Genomic DNA, 26,690 nt, shown 5'->3' with positions numbered 1-26,690 from the left:
CTTTATTTAACTAGGCAAGTCAGTTAAGAACAAATTCTTATTTACAATGACGGCCTACTCCGGCCAAACCCGGACGACGCTGGGCCAATTGTGCGCCGCCCTATGGGACTCCCAATCACGGCCGGTTGTGATACAGCCTGGAATCGAACCAGGGGGTCTGTAGTGACGCCTCAAGCACAGAGATGCAGTGCCTTAGACCGCTGCGCCACTCGGCTAAGGACCCTGGGACTAAACATCTCCCTCTGCAACTGGATCCTGGACTTCCTGACGGGCCGCCCCCAGGTGGTAAGGGTAGGTAATCTCCCGAGTGGCGCAGTGCTAGCTGTGCCACTAGAGATCCTGGTTCGAATCCAGGCTCTGTCATAGCCGGCCACGACCGGGAGACCCATGGGGCGGCGCACAATTGGCCCAGCGTCGTCCAGGGTAGGGGAGGGAATGGCCGGCAGGGATGTAGCTCAGTTGGTAGAGCATGGCGTTTGCAACACCAGGGTTGTGGGTTCGATTCCCACGGGGGGGCCAGTATTAAAAATAATGTATGCACTCACTAACTGTAAGTCGCTTTGGATAAGAGCGTCTGCTAAATGACTAAAATGTAAATGTAGGTAACAACACATCTGCTACGCTGATCCTCAACACTGGGGCCCCTCAGGGGTGTGTGCTTAGTCCTCTCCTGTACTCCCTGTTCACCCATGACTGCATGGCCAGGCACGACTCCAACACCATCATTAAGTTTGCCAACGACACAACAGTGGTAGGCCTTTTCACCGACAACGATGAGACAGCCTATAGGGAGGAGGTCAGAGACCTGGCCGTGTGGTGCCAGGATAACAACCTCTCCCTCAACGTGATCAAGACAAAGGAGATTATTGTTTCCTTCAGGAAAAGAGGACTGAGCACGCCCCCATTCTCATCGTCGGGGCTGTAGTGGAGCAGGTTGAGAGCTTCAAGTTCCTTGGTGTCCACATCACCAACAAACTATCATGGTCCAAACACACCAAGACCGTCGTGAAGAGGGCACGACAAAGCCTATTCCCCCTCAGGAGACTGAAAAGATTTGGCATGGGTCCTTAGATCCTCAAAGTTCTACAACTGGTGGCATCACTGCCTGGTATGGCAACTGCTCTGCCTCCGACCGCAAGGCACTACAGAAGGTAGCGCGTACGGCCCAGTAACAGCTTCTACCCCCCCAGCCATAAGACTCCCGAACAGCTAATCAAATGGCTACCCAGACTATTTGCATTGTCCCACCCACCCCCTCTTTTACGCTGCTGTATGCATAGTCACTTTAACTCTAATGTACATTACATTTACATTTTAGTCATTTAGCAGACGCTCTTAACCAGAGCGACTTACAGGAGCAATTAGGGTTAAGTGCCTTGCTCAAGGGCACATTAACGTCATTTAGCAGACGCTCTTAGCCAGAGCGACTCACAAATTGGTGCGTTCACCCTATAGCCAGTGGGATAACCACTTTACAATTTGGGGGGGGGTTAGAAGGAATACTTTATCCTATCCCAGGTATTCCTTAAAGAGGTGGGGTTTCAAATGTCTCCGGAAGGTGGTGAGTGACTCCGCTGTCCTGGCGTCGTGAGGGAGCTTGTTCCACCATTGGGGTGCCAGAGCAGCGAACAGTTTTGACTGGGCTGAGCGGGAGCTGTGCTTCCGCAGAGGAAGGGGAGCCAGCAGGCCAGAGGTGGATGAACGCAATGTCCTCGTTTGGGTGTAGGGACTGATCAGAGCCTGAAGGTACAGAGGTGCCGTTCCCCTCACTGCTCCATAGGCAAGCACCATGGTCTTGTAGCGGATGCGAGCTTCAACTGGAAGCCAGTGGAGTGTGCGGAGGAGGGGGGTGACGTGAGAGAACTTGGGAAGGTTGAACACCAGACGGGCTGCGGCATTCTGGATGAGTTGTAGGGGTTTAATGGCACAGGCAGGGAGCCCAGCCAACAGCGAGTTGCAGTAGTCCAGACGGGAGATGACAAGTGCCTGGACCAGGACCTGCGCCGCTTCCTGTGTAAGGCAGGGTCGCACTCTCCGAATGTTGTAGAGCATGAACCTGCAGGAGCGGGTCACCGCCTTGATGTTGGCGGAGAACGACAGGGTGTTGTCCAGGGTCACGCCTAGGCTCTTCGCACTCTGGGAGGAGGACACAGCGGAGTTGTCAACCGTGATGGCGAGATCATGGAACGGGCAGTCCTTCCCCGGGAGGAAGAGCAGCTCCGTCTTGCCAGGGTTCAGCTTGAGGTGGTGATCCGTCATCCATACTGATATGTCTGCCAGACATGCAGAGATGCGATTCGCCACCTGGTTATCAGAAGGGGGAAAGGAGAAGATTAGTTGTGTATCGTCAGCGTAGCAATGATAGGAGAGACCATGTGAGGATATGACAGAGCCAAGTGACTTGGTGTATAGGGAGAAAAGGAGAGGGCCCAGAACCGATCCCTGGGGGACACCAGTGGTGAGAGCACGTGGTGCGGAGACAGCTTCCCGCCACGCCACTTGGTAGGAGCGACCGGTCAGGTAGGACGCAATCCAGGAGTGAGCCGCGCCGGAGATGCCCATCTCGGAGAGGGTGGAGAGGAGGATCTGATGGTTCACAGTATCAAAGGCAGCAGACAGGTCTAGAAGGACAAGAGCAGAGGAGAGAGAGTTAGCTTTAGCAGTGCGGTACATATTACCTCGACTAACCTGTACCCCCCCGCACATTGACTATGAACTGGTACCCCCTGTATATGGCCTCGCTACTGTTATTTTACTGCTGCTCTTTAATTATTTATTTAACATTTTTAATTTATCTATTTTTTACTTAACACTTATTTTTCTTGAATTTGCATTGTTGATTAAGGGCTTGTAATTAAGCATTTCACTGTAAGGTCTACACCTGTTGTATTCGGCGCATGTGACAAATAAAATGTGAATTGATTTATGCCTGACATAGAATTCTCTGCAATTCAATGTAGGGTCTTCAGGCTAGTAGATGTGATGAGTTTTAGTAACCTGACCGGTTGTTGTGATGGGAAGATGTGTTTTTATGCAATTGGCAACATTCAAAGTGGTAGTGAAGTTTTATATCATATCCTGATGGTATTTAACATATTACAGTAGGATGTTTATACATTATTTATATAGATGACTGACGGGGGGGGGGGGCTGTTTTAAAACCACCGCGCCATCATCAAGGGCACTCCCCCACCATTGTAAAAAAATATTTTGGAAGCTATAGAAATGCATTTATTAATGTCTACATTTGTTTTTGCCACATTTATTCTATTATTTTAATGCATACTTTTAAATCATATTATGCAGGCTGAACATAAAATGATAAAATATATAAAACAATTTTTTGAAAGTACAAATGTTACTGTCCCCACTACAACCCCAAAATACTTAAATACATGTAATATTGTCCTTGAAACATTTAATTGAAATACTGTAGAGTTCCATTCCTATGAAGGACTGCTTCTTCTGGGGAGTTCCAATATGGCTGACCGGTGGCTTCAAAGCCTCTCATTGGCCAATACACAGCATCAGTAATCCAGGGTTTATATACATAATTGATGTCTATCTTATAACATTTAATATTTAAGTCATTTAGCAGACGCTCTTATCCATAAAGAGGTAGGGTTTCAAGTGTCTCTGGAAGGTGGTCAGTGACTCCGCTGTCCTGGCGTCGTGGGGTAGCTTGTTCCACCATTGGGGTGCCAGAGCAGCGAATAGCTTTGACTGGGCTGAGCGGGAACTGTGCTTCCATAGAGGTAGGGGGGCTAGCAGGCCAGAGGTGGATGAACGTAGTGCCCTCGTTTGGGTGTAGGGTCTGATCAGAGCCTGAAGGTAAGGAGGTGCCGTTCCCCTCACAGCTCCGTAGGCAAGCACCATGGTTTTGTAGTAGATGCAAGCTTCAACTGGAAGCCAGAGGAGTGTGCAGAGGAGCGGGGTGACATGAGAGAACTTGGGAAGGTTAAACACCAGATGGGCTGGAGCGTTCTGGATAAGTTGTAGGGGTTTAATGGCACAGGAAGGGAGCCCAGCCAACAGCGAGTTGCAGTAATCCAGACGGGAGATGACAAGTGCCTGAATTAGGACCTGTGCCGCTTTCTGTGTAAGGTAGGGTCATACTCTGCGAATGTTGTAGAGCATGAACCTGCAGGATCGGGTCACCGCTTTGATGTTAGCGGAGAACGACAGGGTGTTGTTCAGGGTCACGCCAAGGTTCTTTGCACTCTGGGAGGAGGACACACTGTGGTATTACACATGGCTAGAGAACTGTCAAATAATAGGCTATGTATACTGAACTAAAATATAAATGCAACATGTAAAGTGTCGGTTTCATGAGCTGAAATAAAAGATCCCAGAAATGTTTCATACGCACAAAAAGCTTATTTCTCTCACATTTTTGGCACTTTGTTTACATGCCTGTTAGTGCACATTTATCTTTTGTCAAGATAATCCATCCACCTGACCGGTGTGGCATATCAAGAAGCTGATTAAACAGCATGATCATTACACAGGTTCACCATGTGCTGGGGACAATAAAAGGCAACTCTAAAATGTGCAGTTTTGTCACACAGCACAATGCCACAGATGTCTCAAGTTTTGAGGGAGTGTGCAATTGGCATGCTGACTGCATGAATGTCCACCAGAGCTGTTGCCGGAGAATGTAATGTTAATTTGTCTACCATAAGCCAATGTCGTTTTTAGAGAATTTGGAAGTATGTCAAACCGGCCTCACAACCACAGACATTGTGTATGGTGTCGTGGGGCGAGTGGTTTGCTGATGTCAACGTTGTTAATAGAGTGCCCCATGGTGGGGTTATGGTATTGGCAGGAATAAGCTACGGACAACAAACACAATTGCATTTTATCGATGGAAATATCAATGCACCGAGATACCATGACGAGATCCTGAGGCCCGTTGTCGTGCCATTGATCCGCCACCATCACATCATGTTTCAGCATGATAATGCACTGCCCCACGTCACAAGGATCTGTCCACAATTCCTGGAATCTGAAAATGGCCCAGTTCTACCATGGCCTGCATACTCACCAGACATGTCCATTGAGCATGTTTGGGATGCTCTGGATCAACATGTGAGACAGCGCGTTCCAGTTCCCGACAATATCCAGCAACTTTGCACAGCCATTGAAGAGGAGTGGGGCAATATTCCACAGGCCACAATCAACAGCCTGATCAACTCTATGCAAAGGAGAGGTGTTGTGCTGCATGAGGCAAGTGGTGGTCACACCAGATACTGACTGGTTTTCTGATCCACGCCCGTACCTTTTTGTTTTAAGGTATGTGTGACCAACAGATGCACATCTGTATTCCCAGTCATGTGAAATCCATAGTTTAGGGCCTAATGAATTTATTTAAATTGACTGATTTCCATATATGAACTGGAACTCAGGAAAATCTTTGAAGTTGTTGCATATTGTGTTTTTATATTTTTGTTCAGGTACACTCCGCCAAAACCCATCGCCATTCAACTCCATTGAGGTGTGATTTACATATTGTGGAGTTGAGAATTCTCAGCTAGGCTATAGCCTAAACTGTAAAGGTGAGAGTGAATTTGACAGTAACTTACAGCTAGTGGTAAGTAAGTTACTTTATTTCATATTGCAATACACACCTACTGTAATCATAATACAGTATCAAAGCAAGTACTATGTAATGACACAGTACAATACTGTAAAATTGATTTTATTAAACTGTAAAAAAAAAAAAAAAAAGAATTTAAAGAGTAAATGCTACCGTAATGAATGGATGAATTAATTTAATTCATTTATGGGGAGGCGTTTGTATTTCACAGTAGCTGTAACTACATGGGATTGGTGCAAGCAGGTTTATACATGACAGCATATTAATTAATATTTTGTGTTTTATATCACCTAGACTTCTAGAGGCCTTAACAAAGGCTTCCAAACTGGCAGTGACTACAGGGCAAAACAGACCAAAAGGACATGGCAAAATGCTAAACTATTAAAGGTTTAAGACTTGCTGCCACTCCAATCTGTCCACCATACATTTAAATGTGATGGGGTCTATAACCACATAGGAGTTAAATTGGTACAGCACTCTAACACTAACCCACTAACTGGTGCAACAAATAAAGCCTCTTACAAGCACACCTTTTGTTTTGTCATTGTGTAGATTGATAAGGGAAAAAAATACAATTTAATCAATTTTAGAATAAGGCTGTAATATAACAAAATGTGGAAAAAGTTAATGTTTCAACTAAGGATGCTAGCTTTAAGTTTAAACAACAAATCTTTTTGTACAGTGCATTCAGAAAGTATTCAGACCCCTTGACTTTTTCCACATTTTGTTACGTTACAGCCTTATTCTAAAATTGTTTTTTTCCCTCATCAATCTACACACAATAACCCCATAATGACAAAGCAAAAACAGGTTTTTAGAAATGTTAGCAAATTTTATACAAAATAAACTGAAATATCACATTTACAAAAGTAGTCAGACCCTTTACACAGTACTTTGTTGAAGCACCTTTGGCAGCGATTACAGCCTCGAGTCTTCTTGGGTATTGTCACGCTCGTTTAATGACGGGACAGACCAAGGCGCAGCGTGATATACGTACATGTTTATTAACGTAATAAACACTTGACAAAACAATAAACGATACGAAACGTGAAGTCCAAGGTAGCACACACAACATACCTTACAAGGAACAAGATCCCACAACCCACTAGTGCCAATAGGCTGCCTAAGTATGGTCCCCAATCAGAGACAACGAGCGACAACTGCCTCTGATTGGGAACCACACCGGCCAACATAGAACCATACATACTAGATCAACAAACAATGACCAAACACAACAAGGAATATACACACCCTGACTCAACATATAAGCGTCCCCTGAGTCAGGGCGTGACAGGTATGACGCTACAAGCTTGGCACACCAGTATTTGGGGAGTTTCTCCCATTCTTCTCTGCAGATCCTTTCAAGCGCTGTCAGGTTGGATGGGGAGCGTCGCTGCACAGCTATTTTCAGGTCTCTCCAGAGATGTTAAATCAGGTTCAAATCTGGGCTCTGGCTGGGCCACTCAAGGACATTCAGAGACTTGTCCCGAAGCCACTCCTGCATTGTCTTGCCTGTTTGCTTAGGGTCGTTGTCCTGTTGGAAGGTGAACCTTCCCCCCCAGTCTGAGGTCCTGAGCGCTCTGGAGCAGGTTTTCATCAAGGATCTCTCTGTACTTTTCTCCATTCATCTCTCCCTCGATCCTGACTAGTCTCCCAGTCCCTGCCGCTGAAAAACATCCCTACAGCATGATGCTGCCACCACCATGCTTCACCGTAGGGATGGTGCCAGGTTTCCTCCAGACGTGATGCTTGGCATTCAGGCCAAATAATCTTGTTTCTCATGGTTTGAGAGTCTTTAGGTGCCTTTTGGCAAACTCCAAGCGGGCTGTCATGTGCCTTTTTACTGAGGAGTGGCTTCCGTCTGGCCACTCTACCATAAAGGCCTGATTGGTGGAGTGCTGCAGAGATGGTTGTCCTTCTGGGAGGTTATCCTATCTCTACAGAGGAACTCTGGAGCTCTGTCAAATCAAATCAAATCAAATTTTATTGGTCACATGCGCCGAATACAACAGGTGCAGACATTGCAGTGAAATGCTTACTTACAGCCCTTAACCAACAGTGCATTTATTTTAAACAAAAAAAGTAAGAATAAAACAACAACAACAAAAAAGTGTTGAGAAAAAAAGAGCAGAAGTAAAATAAAGTGACAGTAAGGAGGCTATATATACAGTAAAATAAAGTGACAGTAGGGAGGCTATATATACAGGGGCGTACCGTTGCAGAGTCAATGTGCGGGGGCACCGGCTAGTTGAGGTAATATGTACATGTGGGTAGAGTTAAAGTAACTATGCATAAATACTTAACAGAGTAGCAGCAGCGTAAAAAGGATGGGGTGGGGGGGCAGTGCAAATAGTCCGGGTAGCCATGATTAGCTGTTCAGGAGTCTTATGGCTTGGGGGTAGAAGCTGTTGAGAAGTCTTTTGGACCTAGACTTGGCACTCCGGTACCGCTTGCCGTGCGGTAGCAGAGAGAACAGTCTATGACTAGGGTGGCTGGAGTCTTTGACAATTTTGAGGGCCTTCCTCTGACACCGCCTGGTATAGAGGTCCTGGATGGCAGGGAGCTTTGCCCCAGTGATGTACTGGGCCGTACGCACTACCCTCTGTAGTGCCTTGCGGTCAGAGGCCAAGCAGTTGCCATACCAGGCGGTGATGCAACCAGTCAGGATGCTCTCGATGGTGCAGCTGTAGAATTTTTTGAGGATCTGAGGACCCATGACGTCAGTGCTACGGCTACAGACGTCAGTGCTACGGGTCGGTAGTCATTTAGGCAGGTTATCTTAGAGTTCTTGGGCACGGGGACTATGGTGGTCTGCTTGAAACATGTTGGTATTACAGACTCAGTCAGGGACATGTTGAAAATGTCAGTGAAGACACTTGCCAGTTGGTCAGCACATGCTCGGAGTACACGTCCTGGTAATCCGTCTGGCCCTGCGGCCTTGTGAATGTTGACCTGCTTAAAAGTCTTACTCACATCGGCTACGGAGAGCGTGATCACATAGTCGTCCGGAACAGCTGGTGCTCTCATGCATGCTTCAGTGTTGCTTGCCTCGAAGCGAGCATAGAAGTGGTTTAGCTCGTCTGGTAGGCTTGTGTCACTGGGCAGCTCGCGGCTGTGCTTCCCTTTGTAGTCTGTAATAGTTTTCAAGCCCTGCCACATCCGACGAGCGTCAGAGCCAGTGTAGTATGATTCAATCTTAGACCTGTATTGACTCTTTGCCTGTTTGATGGTTCGTCGGAGGTCATAGCGGGATTTCTTATAAGCGTCCGGGTTAGAGTCCCGTTCCTTGAAAGCGGCAGCTCTACCCTTTAGCTCAGTGCGGATGTTTCCTGTAATCCATGGCTTCTGGTTGGGGTATGTACGTACGGTCACTGTGGGGACGACATCATCGATGCACTTATTGATGAAGCCAGTGACTGATGTGGTGTACTCCTCAATGCTGTCTGAAGAATCCCGGAACATGTTCCAGTCTGTGCTAGCAAAACAGTCCTGTAGCTTAGCATCTGCGTCATCTGACCACTTTTTTATTAACCGAATCACTGGTGCTTCCTGCTTCAGTTTTTGCTTATAAGCAGGAATCAGGAGGATAGAGTTATGGTCAGATTTGCCAAATGGAGGGCGAGGGAGAGCTTTGTATGCGTCTCTGTGTGTGGAGTAAAGGTGGTCTAGAGTTTTTTTCCCTCTGGTTGCACATTTAACATGCTGGTAGAAATTAGGTAGAACGGATTTAAGTTTCCCTGCATTAAAGTCCCCGGCTACTAGGAGCGCTGCATCTGGATGAGCGTTTTCCTGTTGATTAATGGCCTTGTACAACTCATTCAGTGCAATCTTAATGCCAGCATTGGTTTGTGGTGGTAAATAGACAGCTATGAAAAATATAGATGAAAACTCTCTTGGTAGATAGTGTGGTTTACAGCTTATCATAAGATACTCTACCTCAGGCGAGCAAAACCTCGAGACTTCCTTGGTATTTGATTTTGTGCACCAGCTGTTGTTTACAAATATCCATCGGTTTCTTGGTCACCTCCCTGACCAAGGCCCTTCTCCCCCGATTGCTCAGTTTGGCCGGGCGGCCAGCTCTAGGAATAGTCTTGGTGGTTCCACACTTCTTCCATTTAAGAATGATGGAGGCCACTGTGTTCTTGGGGGCCATCAATGCTGCAGACATTTTTTGGTACCCTTTCCCAGATCTGTGCCTCGACACAATCCTGCCTCGGAGCTCTACGGACAATTCCTACCATGGCTTGGTTTTTGCTCTGACATGCACTGTCAACTGTGGGACCTTATATAGACAGGTGTTTGCCTTTACAAATCATGTCCAATCAATTGAATTTACCACAGGTGGAATCCAATCAAGTTTTAGAAACATCTCAAGGATGATCAATGGAAACAGGATGCACCTGAGCTCAATTTCTTATGTAAATGAGGTATTTCCATTTTTTATTTGTAATACATTTGCACACACATAAAAAAAAAACAACGTTTCGCTTTGTCATTATTGGGTAGATTGATGGGGGGGGGGGGATAATTCAATCAATTTTAGAATAAAGCTGTAACGTCACAATGTGGAAAAAGTAAAGGGGTCTGAATACTTTCCGAATGAACTGTACATATTCTGAGATATGTCCAGGTGTTCCTACATTGTTCAGTCCAATGTAAACAAGGTACTAGAACAGTAGTGATAACAACAGGTGACCAACCACACGGAGAGATGATGGCGTTTGTGTGCTCGGTCATTCAAGCCATGAATGGAATACTCTCATTCTTCACTTACAGCACAATGTAATGATTAACTACTGGTTAGGATTCAGGGTTCAACAGGATGTCCACTGCTTTGGCAGGAAACTTGTTCCTGAAGCCAAGAGAGACAGTAATGCCACATGGATACGGCTGGCTGGTACTTGTTGGCTTCTGGAAGCAGTGATGATTAAAATAACAGTTCCAAAAGATTTTCCTGTGCCAGACCCAGACTGTGTGTGCTATAGTGTTGGTGTAGAGGGGAAAGATATAGCCTGTGACACAACCTGGCTGGTCCCACTGGGTCTTTTAGCCCTGAATATTCTGAACAGACATCAGTACTCTGTCATAGCCAGTCAGTGGTCTACAAGTATCAGTGCCACAGGTGTGTGAGAGAATGTGTGTTTGCAAATGTGGTGTGTGTCAGTTTGGGCTGGCAGAAGTCCTAGCAGGAAAGCATTCTATGTTGATGCAGTGGGATGTCCAATCCCAAACTGACACGGTCTTCTAGGCAATGTGAGCAACACGGTAACAGTGCACCCCTCTTCGCTAAAGGTCTGAATGTTTCCCGCCTGTACGGCATGGCCTGCTATCCACAGAGAAAGTGATCCTAGTAATCGTGTGTGTGTGTGTCCTGGGATGGGAAATGTCAGTCTTATTTTAGGAGGGCTGATAGTGGGGTGCTGGCTGAATGCTGCATGAGGTGGGGCTAGGGGAGAAGTGTGTGTGTGTGTGTGTGTGTATTTGCCTGTTGGTTGGGAGCCAAGCAGCTATACGTGACACTGGAGTAGTTCATACAGCAGACGCGCACCTCAAATCCCATTCAGAGAGTTACAGCCAACAGCCGCATCAAGGGTAGGTGCTTTGCTACAGACTCAATGCTGTGAAATCTGATGTTTACCTTGATTAATCTTTATTTTTTAAAACGTATTTATTGATCAGCATCGATATATTAAATACAACTTGAATATTGTTGATATTCTGTCACTTGCCACTTGCTGGCACAAAAAAAAGGCTTTTTGAATGTGTAGATAGATTTTTACAGTGGCAAAATATAATTTTGGGCTGTAGATTTTTTCCAGATCTTGTTGTAGATATTAAAAGGTCTTCATAAAGAGTTGTTAATGCCAGTTATCTGATAACTGTTCTGTAATGTATGCAAATCTGACGTTGTCATATAACAACCCTTTCTGCTGTAAATGCACACTAAAGTCCATTCTGAAAAAAGCATCTGACAAATTCTTGTCGTGTTAGTACTCAATAGTTTAGTATTGTATATATTCAGTGTGGAAGTACCCACTCATTTAAATGTGACATATGCACATTTAGTCATTGCGCTATGACCTTGCGCTATGAGACTGTGACAACTACCAAGTCTCTATTGACCAAAACCACTAAACGCATTGTGGGGCATACAAGGATACCTGTGTGCTGGATTTTCTTTTTCACACACAAGTCTAAAGTGTCACAGGAAGTCTTGGCTGGGCCACAGGGAATATGTATAAGGAAGACCATTCCTGCCACCCAAACATAAAATACATTCGGAAAGTATTCAGACCCCTTGATTTTCCCCCCACATGTTGTTATGTTACAGCCTTATTCTAAAATGGATTGCATAAATAAATAAAAATCCTCATTAATCTACACACAATACTCCACCCATAATGACAAAACAAAAACAGGTTTTTAGAAATGTTTGCAAATTTATAAAATAAAACTAAACAGAAATACATTATTTAGAGAAGTATTCAGACCCTTTGCTATGAGACTTGAAATTGAGCTCAGGTGCATCCTGTTTCCATTGATCATCCTTGATGTTTCTACAACTTGATTGGAGTCCACCTGTGGTAAATTCAATTGAATGGACATGATTTGGAAAGGCACACACCTGTCTATATAAGGTCCCACAGTTGACAGTGCATTCTGGGCAAAAACCAAGCCATGAGGTCGAAGGAATTGTCCGTAGAGCTGCGAGACAGGATTGTGTTGAAGCACAGATCTGGGGAAGGGTACCAAAACATTTCTGCAGCATTGAAGGTCCCCAAGAACACAGTGGCCTACACCGAGACAAGTCTCTGAATGTCATTGAGTGGCCCAGCCAGAGCCCAGACTTGAACCCGATCTAACATCTCTGGAGAGACCTGAAAATAGCTGTGCAGCGACGTTCTCCATCCAACCTGACAGAGCTTGAGAGCATCTGCAGAGAAGAATGGGAGAAACTCCCCAAATACAGGTGTGCCAAGCTTGTAGCGTCATACCCAAGAAGACTCAAGGCTGTAATCACTGCCAAAGGTGCTTCAACAAAGTACTGAGTAAAGGGTCTGAATACTTAAGTAAATGTGATATTTCCATTTTTTATTTTGAATAAATTAGCAAAAATGTATGAGGTATTGTGTGATTGAGGGGGGAAAAAACCAATTGAATCCATTTTAGAATAAGGCTGTAACATAACAAAATGTGGAAAAAGTCAAGGGGTCTGAATACTTTCCGATTACATTGTAGATCATACATATAGGTTATGTTTCTTCATTTGTTGCATTGTGTGGTGATTTCCATCGATCCACGTCGCCAGGCATAATGGGACCCATGTCGTCCAAGAAGTTATACTTTTGACTCATCTGTCCATAGAACATTCTTCCAAGAGTCTTGATGATCATCCAGGTACTTTTTGGCATTTTGATTATATTTGTATTTCGTATTTTATTTTTACCTTTATTTAACCAGGTAAGCCTGTTGAGAACAAGTTCTAATTTACAACAGCGACCTGGCCAAGATAAAGCAAAGCAGTGCGATTTAAAAACAACAACACAGAGTTACATATGGGGTAAACAAAACAAAGTCAAAAATACAACAGAAAATATATATACAGTGTGTGTGAATGTAGTAAATTATGGAGGTAAGGCAATAAATAGTCCATAGTGCAAAATAGTTACAATTTCGTATTAACACTGGAATGATAGATCTGCAAAAGATGATGTGCAAATAGAGATACTGGGGTGCAAATTAGCTAAATAAATAACAATATGGGGATGAGGTAGTTGGATGGGCTAATTACAGATGGGCTGTGTACAGGTGCAGTGATCGGTAAGCTGCTCTGACAACTGACGCCTAAAGTTACTGAGGGCGATAAGAGTCTCCAGCTTCAGAGATTTTTGCAGTTCGTTCCAGTCATTGGCAGCAGAGAACTGGAAGGAATGGCGGCCAAAGGAGGTGTTGGCTTTGGGGATAACCAGTGAGATATACCTGCTGGAGCGCAGACTATGGGTGGGTGTTGCTATGGTGACCAGTGAGGTAAGATAAGACTGGGATTTGCCTAGCAGTGATTTATAGATGACCTGGAGCCAGTGGGTTTGGCGACGAATATGTAATGAGGGCCAGCCAACAAGAGCGTACAGGTCACAATGGTGGGTAGTATATGGGGCTTTGGTGACACAACGGATGGCACTGTGATAGACTACATCCAATTTGCTGAGTAGAGTGTTGGAGGCTATTTTGTAACTGACATCGCCAAAGTCAAGGATCGGTGGGATAGTCAGTTTTACGAGGGCATGTTTGGCAGCATGAGTGAAGGAGGCTTTGTTGCGAAATAGGAAGCCGATTCTAGATCTAACTTTTGATTGGAGATGCTTAATGTGAGTCTGGAAGAATAATTTACAGTCTAACCAGACACCTAGGTATTTGTAGTTGTCCACATACTCTAGGTCAGACCCCCCGAGAGTAGTGGTTCTAGTCGGGTGGGCGGGTGCAAGCAGCGTTCGGTTGAAGAGCATGCATTTCGTTTTACTAATGTTTAAGAGCAGTTGGAGGCTACGGAAGGAGTGTTGTATGGCGTTGAAGCTCGTTTGGAGATTTGTTAACACAGTGTCCAATGAAGGGCCAGATGTATACAAAATGGTGTTGTCCGCATAGAGGTGGATCCGAGCGTCACCAGCAGCAAGAGCAACATCATTGATATACACAGAGAATAGAGTCGGCCCGAGAATTGAACCCTGTGGCACCCTGCGCAGTACTGTCTTTTATCGATCGCGGTTATAATATCGTTTAGGACCTTGAGCGTGGCTGAGGTGCACCCATGACCAGCTCGGAAACCAGATTGCATAGCGGAGAAGGTACGGTGGGATTCGAAATGGTTGATGATCTGTTTGTTAACTTGGCTTTCAAAAACTTTCGAAAGGCAGGGCAGAATGGATATAGGTCTGTAACAGTTTGGATCTAAAGTGTCACTGTCACGAGAATTTCTCTCTCTCTCTAATTAAACCTAAGCTTGAATCATTACCAGCGGTTGTAAGGCTCTAGTTTTAATCATGAATAATTCAAGGTCCACAACCAGCAAGAATGATCTGTATGTTTAATCATGGAAAGCTCTCCCGCCAAAACACATAACCAGCCTTTTATATATGCTTCACACAAAGGAACTTTGCTCCGCCCACCTTTTAGGCGGCCTTTAACCAGTTTCTCAGTCCCCTTCATCCTGGAATGTTTGTCTCAGCAGTTTCTAACTCACCCCCTCTGTTAGTGGGTTTATAATGATAACCCTAACACAGTTCACACAGTCATCATCAGTATTGGGGTTAACAATTTTGGTCACAATCATAATTCCTCTATCAGTCACCCCCTTTGAAGAGGGGGATGACCGCGGCAGCTTTCCAATCTCTGGGGATCTCAGACGTTACGATAGAGAGATTGAACAGGCTAGTAATAGGGGTTGCGACAATTTCGGCGGCTAATTTTAGAAAGAAAGGGTCCAGATTGTCTAGCCCAGCTGATTTGTAGGGGTCCAGATTTTTCAGCTCTTTCAGAACATCAGCTGTCTGAATTTGTGTAAAGGAGAAGCTGGGGGGGGGGGCATGGGTAAATTGCAGCTGAGGTGCAGAGCTGGTGGCCGGGGTAGTGGTAGCCAGGTGGAAAGCATGGCCAGCCGTAGCAAAATGCTTGTTGAAATTCTCGATTATTGTAGATTTATCGGTGGTGACAGTGTTTCCAAGCCTCAGTGCAGTGGGCAGTTGGAAGGAGGTGCTCTTATTCTTCATGTACTTTACAGTGTCCCAAAACTTTTTGGAGTTAGTGCTACAGGATGCACATTTCTGTTTGAAAAAGCTAGCCTTTGCTTTCCTAACTGATTGTGTATATTGGTTCCTGACTTCCCTGAAAAGTTGCATATCGCGGGGGCTGTTAGATGCTAATGCAGTACGCCACAGGATGTTTTTGTGCTGGTCAAGGGCAGTCAAGTCTGAGGAGAACCAGGGGCTATATCTGTTCTAGTTCTGAATTCTTTGAATGGGGCATGCTTATTTCAGATGGAGAGGAACGCACTTTTAAAGAACAACCAGGCATCCTCTACTGACAGAATGAGGTCAATATCCATCCAGGATACCCGGGCCAGGTCAATTAGAAAGGCCTGCTTGCTAAAGTGTTTTAGGGAGCGTTTGACAGTGATGAGGAGTGGTCGTTTGACCGCGGACCCATTACGGACGCAGACAATAAAGCAGTGATCGCTGAGATCCTGGTTGAAGACAGCGGAGGTGTATTTAGAGGGTAAATTTGTCAGGATGATATCTATGAGGGTGCCCATGTTTACAGATTTTGGGTTGTACCTGGTAGGTTCGTTGATAATTTGTGTGAGATTGAGGGCATCTAGTTTAGATTGTAGGTTGGCCGGGGTGTTAAGCATATCCCAGTTTAGGTCACCAAGCAGTATAAACTCTGAGGATAGATGGGGGGAAATCAGTTCACATATGGTGTCCAGGGCACAGCTCGGGGCTGAGGGGGGTCTGTAGCAAGCGGCAACAGTGAGAGACTTATTTCTGGAAAGGTGGATTTTTAGAAGTAGAAGCTCAAACTGTTTGGGCACAGACCTGGATAGTATGATAGAGCTCTGCAGGCTATCTCTACAGTAGATTGCAACCCCACCCCCTTTGGCAGTTCTATCGAGACTGAAAATGTTGTAGTTGGGGATGGACATTTCTGAATTTTTGTTGGCCTTCCTGTCCATATCTCAAACTTAGGGAGGAGGCTTCGGATGTTAACGTGCAAGAAACCAAGGCTTTTACGGTTACAGAAGTCAAAAAATGATAACGCCTGGGGAGTAGGAGTGATACTGGGGGCTACAGGGCCTGGGTTAACCTCTACATCACCAGAGGAACAGAGGAGGAATGGAATAAGGATACGGCTAAAGGCTTTAAGAACTGGTCTTCTAGTGCGTTGGGTACAGAGAAAAAAAGGGGTAGATTTCCGGGCGTTGTAGAATAGATTCAGGGCATTATGTACAGGCAAGGATATGGAAGGATATGAGTACAGTGGAGGTAAACCTAAGCGTTGGGTAACGATGAAAGAGATAGCATCACTGGAGGCACCGATTGAGTCGGTCTCTGCGTGTATGGGGGGTGGGACAAAGGAGCTGTCTAAGGCAGGTTGAGCTGGGCTGGGGGCTCTACAGTGAAATAGTACAAAAAGAAATAACCGAAACAGCAATAAGCAAGGCATATTGACATGGGAGAGAGGCATAAAGCAATCACAGGTGTTATTCGAGAGAGCTAAGACAACAGCTGGTAATGGCGACAAAGTTTGGGCTGAGGCTAAACATAAACAGGATGCGGTACCGTATAAAAGAACAGTCCAGCAGGCATCGGCTGTATAGCTGAGTTATCATAAGGTCCGGTGAACAGCAATAGGAGAGTTCGGAGGTAGTTCGGGGGCTACTACCGCACTGGCGAGCAAGAGGCCCGGCTTGCGTGTGCTAGCGGGCTGGGGCTAGCAGATGGATCTTCGTGGTCAACGTCGTAACGGGAAGCCTGTTGAAACCACATCAGACGATTTTGTCGGCAAACCAGTCGTATTGGATCGGCGGGGCTCCGTGTCAACACTATGAGGTCCCGTCCGGTTGACAGAGAGGTAGATAGCCGGGAGATGGGCCTGGCTCGAGGCTAGCTCAAGGCTAACTGGTACTTGCTAAGGGGCAATGGTAATTAGCCAACGACAACAGCCATTTGGTTGCAGCTAGCTGGTTGCGATGATCCGGCGCTAGGGTCCAGTGATTCCGGCAGAAAATCCGATATGCTCTGGGTCGATAGCACGCTGTGCAGACTGGCCGACAAATTGTCCAGGCTAGAGCTAGAGCTGGCTGGTGGGTAGTGCAGGCCACGAACAATGGTGAAGACGCTAACGGTGGCTAATAGCAAGTAGCCATTCGGTTGCAGCTAGGCTAGTTTCAGCTTAAGGTTCTTGATAAAAGTTATAAAGAAACAATAGAAGCCTTTCCACGTTGGGTGAGGCGGGTTGCAGGAAAGTATATTTTAGTTAAAGAATGAAAAAGTAAAATTTAGAAATGTATACAAATTGACAATAAACAAAAAAACTGTCTATTTACACAAGGACACATAAAAAAACACGACCGCACTGCTACGCCATCTTGGATAGTTTAACACTTGTTTGGTTACTACATGATTCCATATGTGTTATTTCATAGTTTTTATGGCTTCACTATTATTTCCCCCCTCTGATAACCAGGTGGCGAATCGCATCTCCAGGTGGCGAATCGCATCTCTGCATGTCTGGCAGACATATCAGTATGGATGACGGATCACCACCTCAAGCTGAACCTTGGCAAGACGGAGCTGCTCTTCCTCCCGGGGAAGGACTGCCCGTTCCATGATCTCGCCATCACGGTTGACAACTCCGTTGTGTCCTCCTCCCAGAGTGCGAAGAGCCTTGGCGTGACCCTGGACAACACCCTGTCGTTCTCCGCTAACATCAAGGCGGTGACCCGATCCTGTAGGTTCATACTCTACAACATTCGGAGAGTACGACCCTGCCTTACACAGGAAGCGGCACAGGTCCTAATCCAGGCACTTGTCATCTCCCGTCTGGATTACTGCAACTCGCTGTTGGCTGGGCTCCCTGCCTGTGCCATTAAACCCCTACAACTCATCCAGAATGCCGCAGCCCGTCTGGTGTTCAACCTTCCCAAGTTCTCTCACGTCACCCCGCTCCTCCGCACACTCCACTGGCTTCCAGTTGAAGCTCGCATCTGTTACAAGACCATGGTGCTTGCCTATGGAGCTGTGAGGGGAACGGCACCTCCTTACCTTCAGGCTCTGATCAGTCCCTACACCCAAACGAGGGCATTGCGTTCATCCACCTCTGGCCTGCTGGCTCCCCTTCCTCTGCGGAAGCATAGTTCCCACTCAGCCCAGTCAAAACTGTTCGCTGCTCTGGCACCCCAATGGTGGAACAAGCTCCCTCACGACGCCAGGACAGCGGAGTCACTCACCACCTTCCGGAGACATTTGAAACCCCACCTCTTTAAGGAATTAGGATAAAGTAATCCTTCTACCCCCCCCCCCCCCCCCCACTGGCTATAAGGTGAATGCACCAATTTGTAAGTCGCTCTGGATAAGAGCGTCTGCTAAATGACGTAAATGTAATGTAAATGAAAAACCCTCATGAATGCACCAATTTCTAAGTCGCTCTGGATAAGAGCGTCTGCTAAATGACGTAAATGTAATGAGTAGGTGTGTCCAAACTTTTGGCTGGTACTGTATATTTGAGACTTGTTTTTATTGAGTTTTTACCTGAAATTGCAGTAACAGCCTGTTACGTTCTGGAACTGTCGTAGTAGCTGCCGGCTGCACTGAGACACATGACTATTGAAGGCCATCCCCACAACCAACATTATTTTTTAATGTAGATCATAAAAATAGGATATGTCTTTTCATTTGTATCATTGTGATTTCAGAGGTGGCACCACAGGTCCCTGAGTGGTGGGGGGAGAACTGTTTTCAAGTTTTTCCTGATCTAGTAGTAGACTAACCTCTGGACCCTAGCTGTAGCATATGACATAGTAATAAATCAGCTGTAAAAAAAAAACTGTTATGATGGGACCAGATTCTTCTTTTAATGAGGTCATATGGTTTAAAAAAAATAAAAAAATATCCTGGCCCTAGGGAAGATGAAAACATTAAAAATCTTTACACAGCTAAAAGAGAAAACAACTTAGATTGGACAATACAACTAACAGGGCTGAGCTAGCTGTATGCAGTGTTCTCTAGGCTACCTGCAGCGGTGGTTGTTATCAGCAGGCTTCTCTGTACAGACCCATATTTATGTTTATTTATTTTCCCTTTTGTACTCGTTACAACACTGTACATAGACATAATGACATTTGAAATGTATCTTCCTTTGAAACCATTGAGTGTAATGTTTACTGTTAATTTCTGATTGTTTATGATCTATTTCACTTGCTTTGGCAATGTAACCAAATATTTCCCATGCCAATAAAGCCCTTTGGGAGAGAGAGATGCATTTTTTTAAATTGATGAAGATAAATGACAGAAAACACTACCCCACTCCGCTTTCACCACTGTTGATTCTCTCCAAATGCTCTGTGTGACCACCCGCCAATGTGGCTGGTAAGAACATTCCACCAACCATTGCCAAAATGTACCAGCATTTGTGGCTGGTGTTAATTACCCACCCTGCTTGTAAGGTTGGATGTTGTGGTTCTGGAGGAGAGATACACCTTTAGCATACGCGACTGACCAGGGCCGGGTTTCCCAAATTCATTTTAAGGCTAAATTAATTGTTAGAACCTTCGTAGGAGCATCGTTAAATCTCCATGCTGTTTCCCAAAACCATCGTTATTAATGTTGCTCTTGAAAACGCTCGTAATCGAACGCCTGCCTCAAACCACTAGCACAGCTAAGTGCGTCATTAGATGCTTTCTTTGCCCTCCCGCATCACTTTATACACCGATGTCCTCTAAACATAGAATCACATGGTTGATCCCTCTCTCTGTGACCTCTGATAACTTCAGAATAAAGTTGACTACAAATACAAAGTTGCCCATTTCTTTGCAATTGACAAACAAGCGACGTAGGCTATAAAAATATGCTTCAAATGAAAACTGACTGCATTAAAATATGAACGGTATAGGTCTATGTCAATCATATTGAAATACATTTCATATTCAATCAATGGAGTTATATTTTGCTACTTGTAGGCTGTCTGTAATTTGTCTCAATATATTTAATGATGTGTAACCTAACGTGCAAAATAATAATATGCCATTTAGCAGACGCTTGTATCCAAGGCGACTTAGTCATGCGTGCATACATTTTTTTTTTGTGTGTATGGGTGGTCCCGGGGATCGAACCCACTACCCTGGCGTTACAAGCGCCGTGCTCTACCAGCTGAGCTACAAGAGGCCTTTTATCTTTTATTAAATGTTGTGTGTTTACAAGCATGTTGTCTCTGGTACCAGACAGTTCTAACAGCTCACTATACCTTCAGATAGACCAAGTATTGCTAATGTTTTAGTCTTATGGAGTTATACATAGACCAATTTTGTCCAATAACAGACTGGTGCCCCGATCTCATAACTTGAAGAAATAACTTGACCCTCCCTTATACACCATGTGTCTAACTGTTATGTTACCCTCTTCTCTGTTTATTACTATCTACGTCTCTTCTCTCTCAGTTCTGACCCAAGTTGACTGGACAGAGGGTTGAGGGAATCTCCTAGCAGAAAGCATCATGGGAGGAGCCGTGGTAGACGATGAGCCTAGTGATGTGAAGGCGCCAGACGGAGGGTGGGGCTGGGCCGTGCTGGCCGGAGGGTTCGTCATCACTGGGTTCTCCTACGCCTTCCCCAAGGCTGTCAGTGTGTTCTTCAAGGAGTTGATCAGGGAGTTCGGAGTGGGATACAGCGACTGTGCATGGATTTCTTCTATACTGTTGGCCATGCTCTACGGCACAGGTACGGACACGGACACACACACACACACTGACTGGTATTGTGTATATCTCCAGTCTACAAGAGGCCCAGTAGAGAAGGTGTCAGGCCTGGGCGTTAGTACCTCCAGAGTCTACACCAAACTCTGACAGGATCTTTATGTCATTATTTTAACAGGTATTTGTATTTATTAAGGATCCCCATTACTTCCTGCCAAGGCAGCAGCTACTCTTCCTGGGGTTTATTATGGATCCCCATTAGTTCCTGCCAAAGCAGCAGCTACTCTTCCTGGGGTTTATTATGGATCCCCATTACTTACATTTAACATTTTAGTCATTTAGCAGACGCTCTTATCCAGAGCGACTTACAGTTAGTGAGTGCATACATTTTTTTCATACTGCCAAGGCAGCAGCTACTCTTCCTGGGATCCAAACAAGATTAAGGCAATTACATCACAAAACATTTAAATTAAACAGTACATCATACAACACATTATTACACCACTACTCTACCACTGAAAATCTACAATACAAAATGTATAATACAACAATATTAAAACATTACTATGTTCGTGTGTTAGGTTATTCACATTGAAATGAAATGCCTTGTTTCCAAGAGAGACATGGCCAAAATAGCAGCACACAAAGTTTCAGAGACATTTACAACCTAAAACACAAAGCACTAAGCACACATTTTCCACATTGAGCAGGATAGATTCTTTGGGGAGGTTTGGTGCATCTAGGTGTCAAAACATTGACAGCCCCCCACTTCATTTTCCACCATAGATTTTAGATTTAAACTAATTCAAAGAGACAAGCTCCTGTCATTTCATGTCCTGTTGTAGCTCAATCCAAGTGGAAAGGGCAGAGAACTGGAACACTTTTTTTTATCCAGCTCAGTACTGGTCTTAGGCACAATAAGTTCTGAGAGTGTCTGTCTGCCTGCAGGTCCACTGTGCAGTGTGCTGGTGAACAAGTTTGGGTGTCGGCCAGTGATGATGGTGGGAGGGCTCTTTGCCTCCTTAGGAATGATCCTGGCCTCCTTTGCAACCAGTATCATACATATCTACCTCTGTACTGGAGTTATAACAGGTTAGTAAACACAGACATTTATCTCTGTACTGGAGTTATAACAGGTTAGTAAACACACACACACACAATTGAACTGTTTCTCTGTCTACCAGGTCTGGGCCTGGCGCTGAACTTCCAGCCATCTCTGATCATGCTGAATCGTTACTTCAGTGAGAAGAGGCCTCTAGCTAACGGACTATCTGCTGCCGGAAGCCCTGTGGCCCTCTGCTGCCTCTCTCCTCTGGGACAGGTACTACACCTCTCCTCTTCAGTCTCCCTCTCTGCAGTTGTAGATCAGTATTATGATGTAGGGATATATATATATATATATATATATATATATATATATACACACACACACACACAGTGGGGGGAAAAAGTATTTAGTCAGCCACCAATTGTGCATGTTCTCCCACTTAAAAAGATGAGAGGCCTGTAATTTTCATCATAGGTACACGTCAACTATGACAGACAAACTGAGAAAAAAATCCAGAAAATCACATTGTAGGATTTTTTATGAATTTATTTGCAAATTATGGTGGAAAATAAGTATTTGGTCACCTACAAACAAGCAAGATTTCTGGCTCTCACAGACCTGTAACTTCTTCTTTAAGATGCTCCTCTGTCCTCCACTCGTTACCTGTATTAATGGCACCTGTTTGAACTTGTTATCAGTATAAAAGACACCTGTCCACAACCTCAAACAGTCACACTTCAAACTCCACTATGGCCAAGACCAAAGAGCTGTCAAAGGACACCAGAAACAAAATTGTAGACCTGCACCAGGCTGGGAAGACTGAATCTGCAATAGGTAAGCAGCTTGGTTTGAAGAAATCAACTGTGGGAGCAATTATTAGGAAATGGAAGACATACAAGACCACTGATAATCTCCCTCAATCTGGGGTTCCACGCAAGATCTCACACCGTGGGGTCAAAATGATCACAAGAACGGTGAGCAAAAATCCCAGAACCACACGGGGGGACCTAGTGAATGACCTGCAGAGAGCTGGGACCAAAGTAACAAAGCCTACCATCAGTAACACACTACGCCGCCAGGGACTCAAATCCTGCAGTGCCAGACGTGTCCCCCTGCTTAAGCCAGTACATGTCCAGGCCCGTCTGAAGTTTGCTAGAGTGCATTTGGATGATCCAGAAGACGATTGGGAGAATGTCATATGGTCAGATGAAACCAAAATATAACTTTTTGGTAAAAACTCAACTCGTCGTGTTTGGAGGACAAAGAATGCTGAGTTGCATCCAAAGAACACCATACCTACTGTGAAGCATGGGGGTGGAAACATCATGCTTTGGGGCTGTTTTTCTGCAAAGGGACCAGGACGACTGATCCGTGTAAAGGAAAGAATGAATGGGGCCATGTATCGTGAGATTTTGAGTGAAAACCTCCTTCCATCAGCAAGGGCATTGAAGATGAAACGTGGCTGGGTCTTTCAGCATGACAATGATCCCAAACACACCGCCCGGGCAACGAAGGAGTGGCTTCGTAAGAAGCATTTCAAGGTCCTGGAGTGGCCTAGCCAGTCTCCAGATCTCAACCCCATAGACATTTTTGGAGGAAGTTGAAAGTCCGTGTTGCCCAGCGACAGCCCCAAAACATCACTGCTCTAGAGGAGATCTGCATGGAGGAATGGGCCAAAATAACAGCAACAGTGTGTGAAAACCTTGTGAAGACTTACAGAAAACGTTTGACCTGTGTCATTGCCAACAAAGGGTATATAACAAAGTATTGAGAAACTTTTGTTATTGACCAAATACTTATTTTCCACCATAATATGCAAATAAATTCATTAAAAATCCTACAATGTGATTTTCTGGATTTTTTTGTACCTATGATGAAAATTACAGGCCTCATCTTTTTAAGTGGGAGAACTTGCACAATTGGTGGCTGACTAAATACATTTTTTCCCCACTGTGTGTGTGTGTGTGTGTGTGTGTGTGTGTGTGTGTGTATGTATATATATATAACACAATGAAAGATACAAAGGGGAAATTATATGCTTTCTTGGAGTTACGGATCATCGATATTGTTAATGTTTTTCTTCATATTTCACCCCCAAAGGTGTTGCAGTACCACTACAGTTGGAGAGGCGGCTTCCTCATCCTGGGGGGTCTGCTGCTCAACTGCTGCGCATGTGGGGCCCTGATGAGACCCCTGGTGGGCCCCAAGAAGCCCCAGGACCAGGAGTTGCAGGCTGTAGACCAAGCAGAAAAAAAGGCCAAACCTCAGAAGAAGCTCCTGGACTTTAGCGTATTTAAAGACAGAGGTTTCCTCATCTATGCCATAGCTGCGTCCATCATGGTACTGGGTCTGTTTGTGCCACCCGTGTTTGTGGTGAGCTATGCCAAGGAGATGGGGAATGAAGACACCAAGTCTGCCCTACTCCTCACCATCCTGGGGTTCGTTGATATCTTCGCCCGGCCCACATGTGGGCTGATCGCGGGGATGAAGTGGGTCCGGCCCAGATGTGTATATCTGTTCAGCTTTGCCATACTCTTTAATGGCATCACTGACGTGGTCAGCTCACAGGTAAGGCTGGAACTAGTTTTGATTGATATTATTTGTATGGATGGATGTAAACAATACATAAATCATATTTAATCAATGTGTATTGTATCATTATTGGTATTCCTGTATTGACCCATATCATTGCGGACACTGGGGCCCTCGAGATCCGAAGCTATTTGATCCATATAATTAGAAAGATTAATCAGTAATGGTAATTATATTTCTATGGTCGTATCACATTGTTGCTTCTCTTTTGGCAGGCGACAGACTACCCTGGCCTGGTGGTGTTCTGTATCTTCTTCGGGCTCTCTTACGGGATGGTGGGGGCGCTGCAGTTCGAGGTTCTCATGGCCATCGTGGGCACCAAGAAGTTCTCCAGCGCTTTAGGATTGGTGCTGCTCATGGAGGCGATCGCTGTGCTGGTGGGACCGCCTGGAGCAGGTCAGTAACCACAGGGAAGCGTTAGGATAGAGTTAGAATTAGGGTTATGGCTTGTGTTAGGGTTCAACCAGGGTGTGGACATGAAGCTATGGTTAGGGTTAGGGTTGAGCCTGGGTGTGGACATGGGGTTAGGGTTGAGCCTGGGTGTGGACATGGAGATATGGTTAGGCTTGAGCCTGGTTGTGGACATGGGGTTAGGGTTGAGCCTGGGTGTGGACATGGAGTTAGGGTTGAGCCTGGGTGTGGACATGGAGTTAGGGTTGAGCCTGGGTGTGGACATGGAGTTAGGGTTGAGCCTGGTTGTGGACATGGAGTTAGGGTTGAGCCTGGGTGTGGACATGGAGTTAGGCTTGAGCCTGGGTGTGGACATGGAGTTAGGGTTGAGCCTGGGTGTGGACATGGAGTTAGGGTTAGGCTTGAGCCTGGTTGTGGACATGGGGTTAGGGTTGAGCCTGGGTGTGGACATGGAGTTAGGGTTGAGCCTGGGTGTGGACATGGAGTTAGGGTTGAGCCTGGGTGTGGACATGGAGTTAGGGTTGAGCCTGGTTGTGGACATGGAGTTAGGGTTGAGCCTGGGTGTGGACATGGAGTTAGGCTTGAGCCTGGGTGTGGACATGGAGTTAGGGTTGAGCCTGGGTGTGGACATGGAGTTAGGGTTGAGCCTGGGTGTGGACATGGAGTTAGGGTTGAGCCTGGTTGTGGACATGGAGTTAGGGTTGAGCCTGGGTGTGGACATGGAGTTAGGGTTGAGCCTGGGTGTGGACATGGAGTTAGGGTTGAGCCTGGGTGTGGACATGGAGTTAGGGTTGAGCCTGTGTTAGGGGTTTAGAACGAAGTCTTCAAACAATCAGAAGCCAGAAATGACATCATAACATTTTAGCTAGTAATAACCAGCTTATGCCTTGAATGGATAGGAGGTAATGAACTCTCTTCATACCTGTATAACCTCCTTCTCCCTCTCCTCTCCGTAGGTCGTCTGCTAGACACCACCCATAACTACATGCATGTGTTCCTGCTGGCTGGCTGTGAGGTCATTCTGGCCTCCATCGTCATCTGCATGGGCAACTTTCTGTGCATCAAGAAGAAGCCAGACAAGCCCGAAGCCCATCTAGAGAATGGAGCCCCCGCAGAGATGGAGAATCTCAACAGCCTGCCAGAGGGAGGGGAGACGGAGAGAGAGCAGCCGGACGGGGTGAGGGCCGGGTCGGGAAAGGCGATAGAGGGAGCTGAGAAGAGTGGAGGGGTGGGGAACCCAGAGACATCTCTGTGATAGAGGGGAGAGACTGATTAGCTCTATGAAGCACCAATAGGGAAGACACATTCTGACGGAGGGAGGGAGGGATGGAGCGAGAGAGGGATGGATTGTGATGTGCTCTGTGTGTTTGGTGTTGTGTTGTATGCTTTAATATACACAGCACAGCGTTATGTAGTGTTGATTTTTCAGTGTAACATTTCTAGTGTTGATTCAGGAGTTAAATTAACTCTGTAGGTGTTAAATGAACACTGAGTGGTGTAATAGAGCCCCAGTGTTGGTGTTAATAACCAGTATTAAACAAAAACCATTCCCATCATATTTCCCAGCATGCTCAATTG

General features: G+C 45.5%; 1 protein-coding gene across 1 annotated transcript in view; it reads left to right on the top strand.

Annotated features, from left to right (window-relative positions):
- LOC311128664 (monocarboxylate transporter 4-like) overlaps positions 1 to 26,367 on the top strand; it is a gene marked incomplete at its 3' end in the record, with an annotated part of 28,397 nt that extends 2,030 nt beyond the window's left edge. Inside the window, exons 2-7 of the mRNA XM_084160860.1 lie at positions 20,808 to 21,086; positions 22,010 to 22,153; positions 22,246 to 22,382; positions 24,210 to 24,677; positions 24,917 to 25,097; positions 26,069 to 26,367. Coding sequence (XP_084016986.1) covers positions 20,864 to 21,086; positions 22,010 to 22,153; positions 22,246 to 22,382; positions 24,210 to 24,677; positions 24,917 to 25,097; positions 26,069 to 26,367 — 1,452 coding nt within the window. The 5' untranslated portion in view covers positions 20,808 to 20,863. The remainder of the gene's footprint in view (positions 1 to 20,807; positions 21,087 to 22,009; positions 22,154 to 22,245; positions 22,383 to 24,209; positions 24,678 to 24,916; positions 25,098 to 26,068) is intronic.
- Between the last annotated feature and the right edge of the window lie 323 nt (positions 26,368 to 26,690).

The sequence above is a fragment of the Coregonus lavaretus genome, assembly GCF_964263955.1.
Source record: "Coregonus lavaretus genome assembly, chromosome: 1".
In the NCBI taxonomy this organism is placed as follows: Eukaryota; Metazoa; Chordata; class Actinopteri; order Salmoniformes; family Salmonidae; genus Coregonus; species Coregonus lavaretus.
The sequence above is the reverse complement of the archived record's forward strand: the minus strand, read 5'-3'. Positions and strand labels throughout refer to the sequence as shown.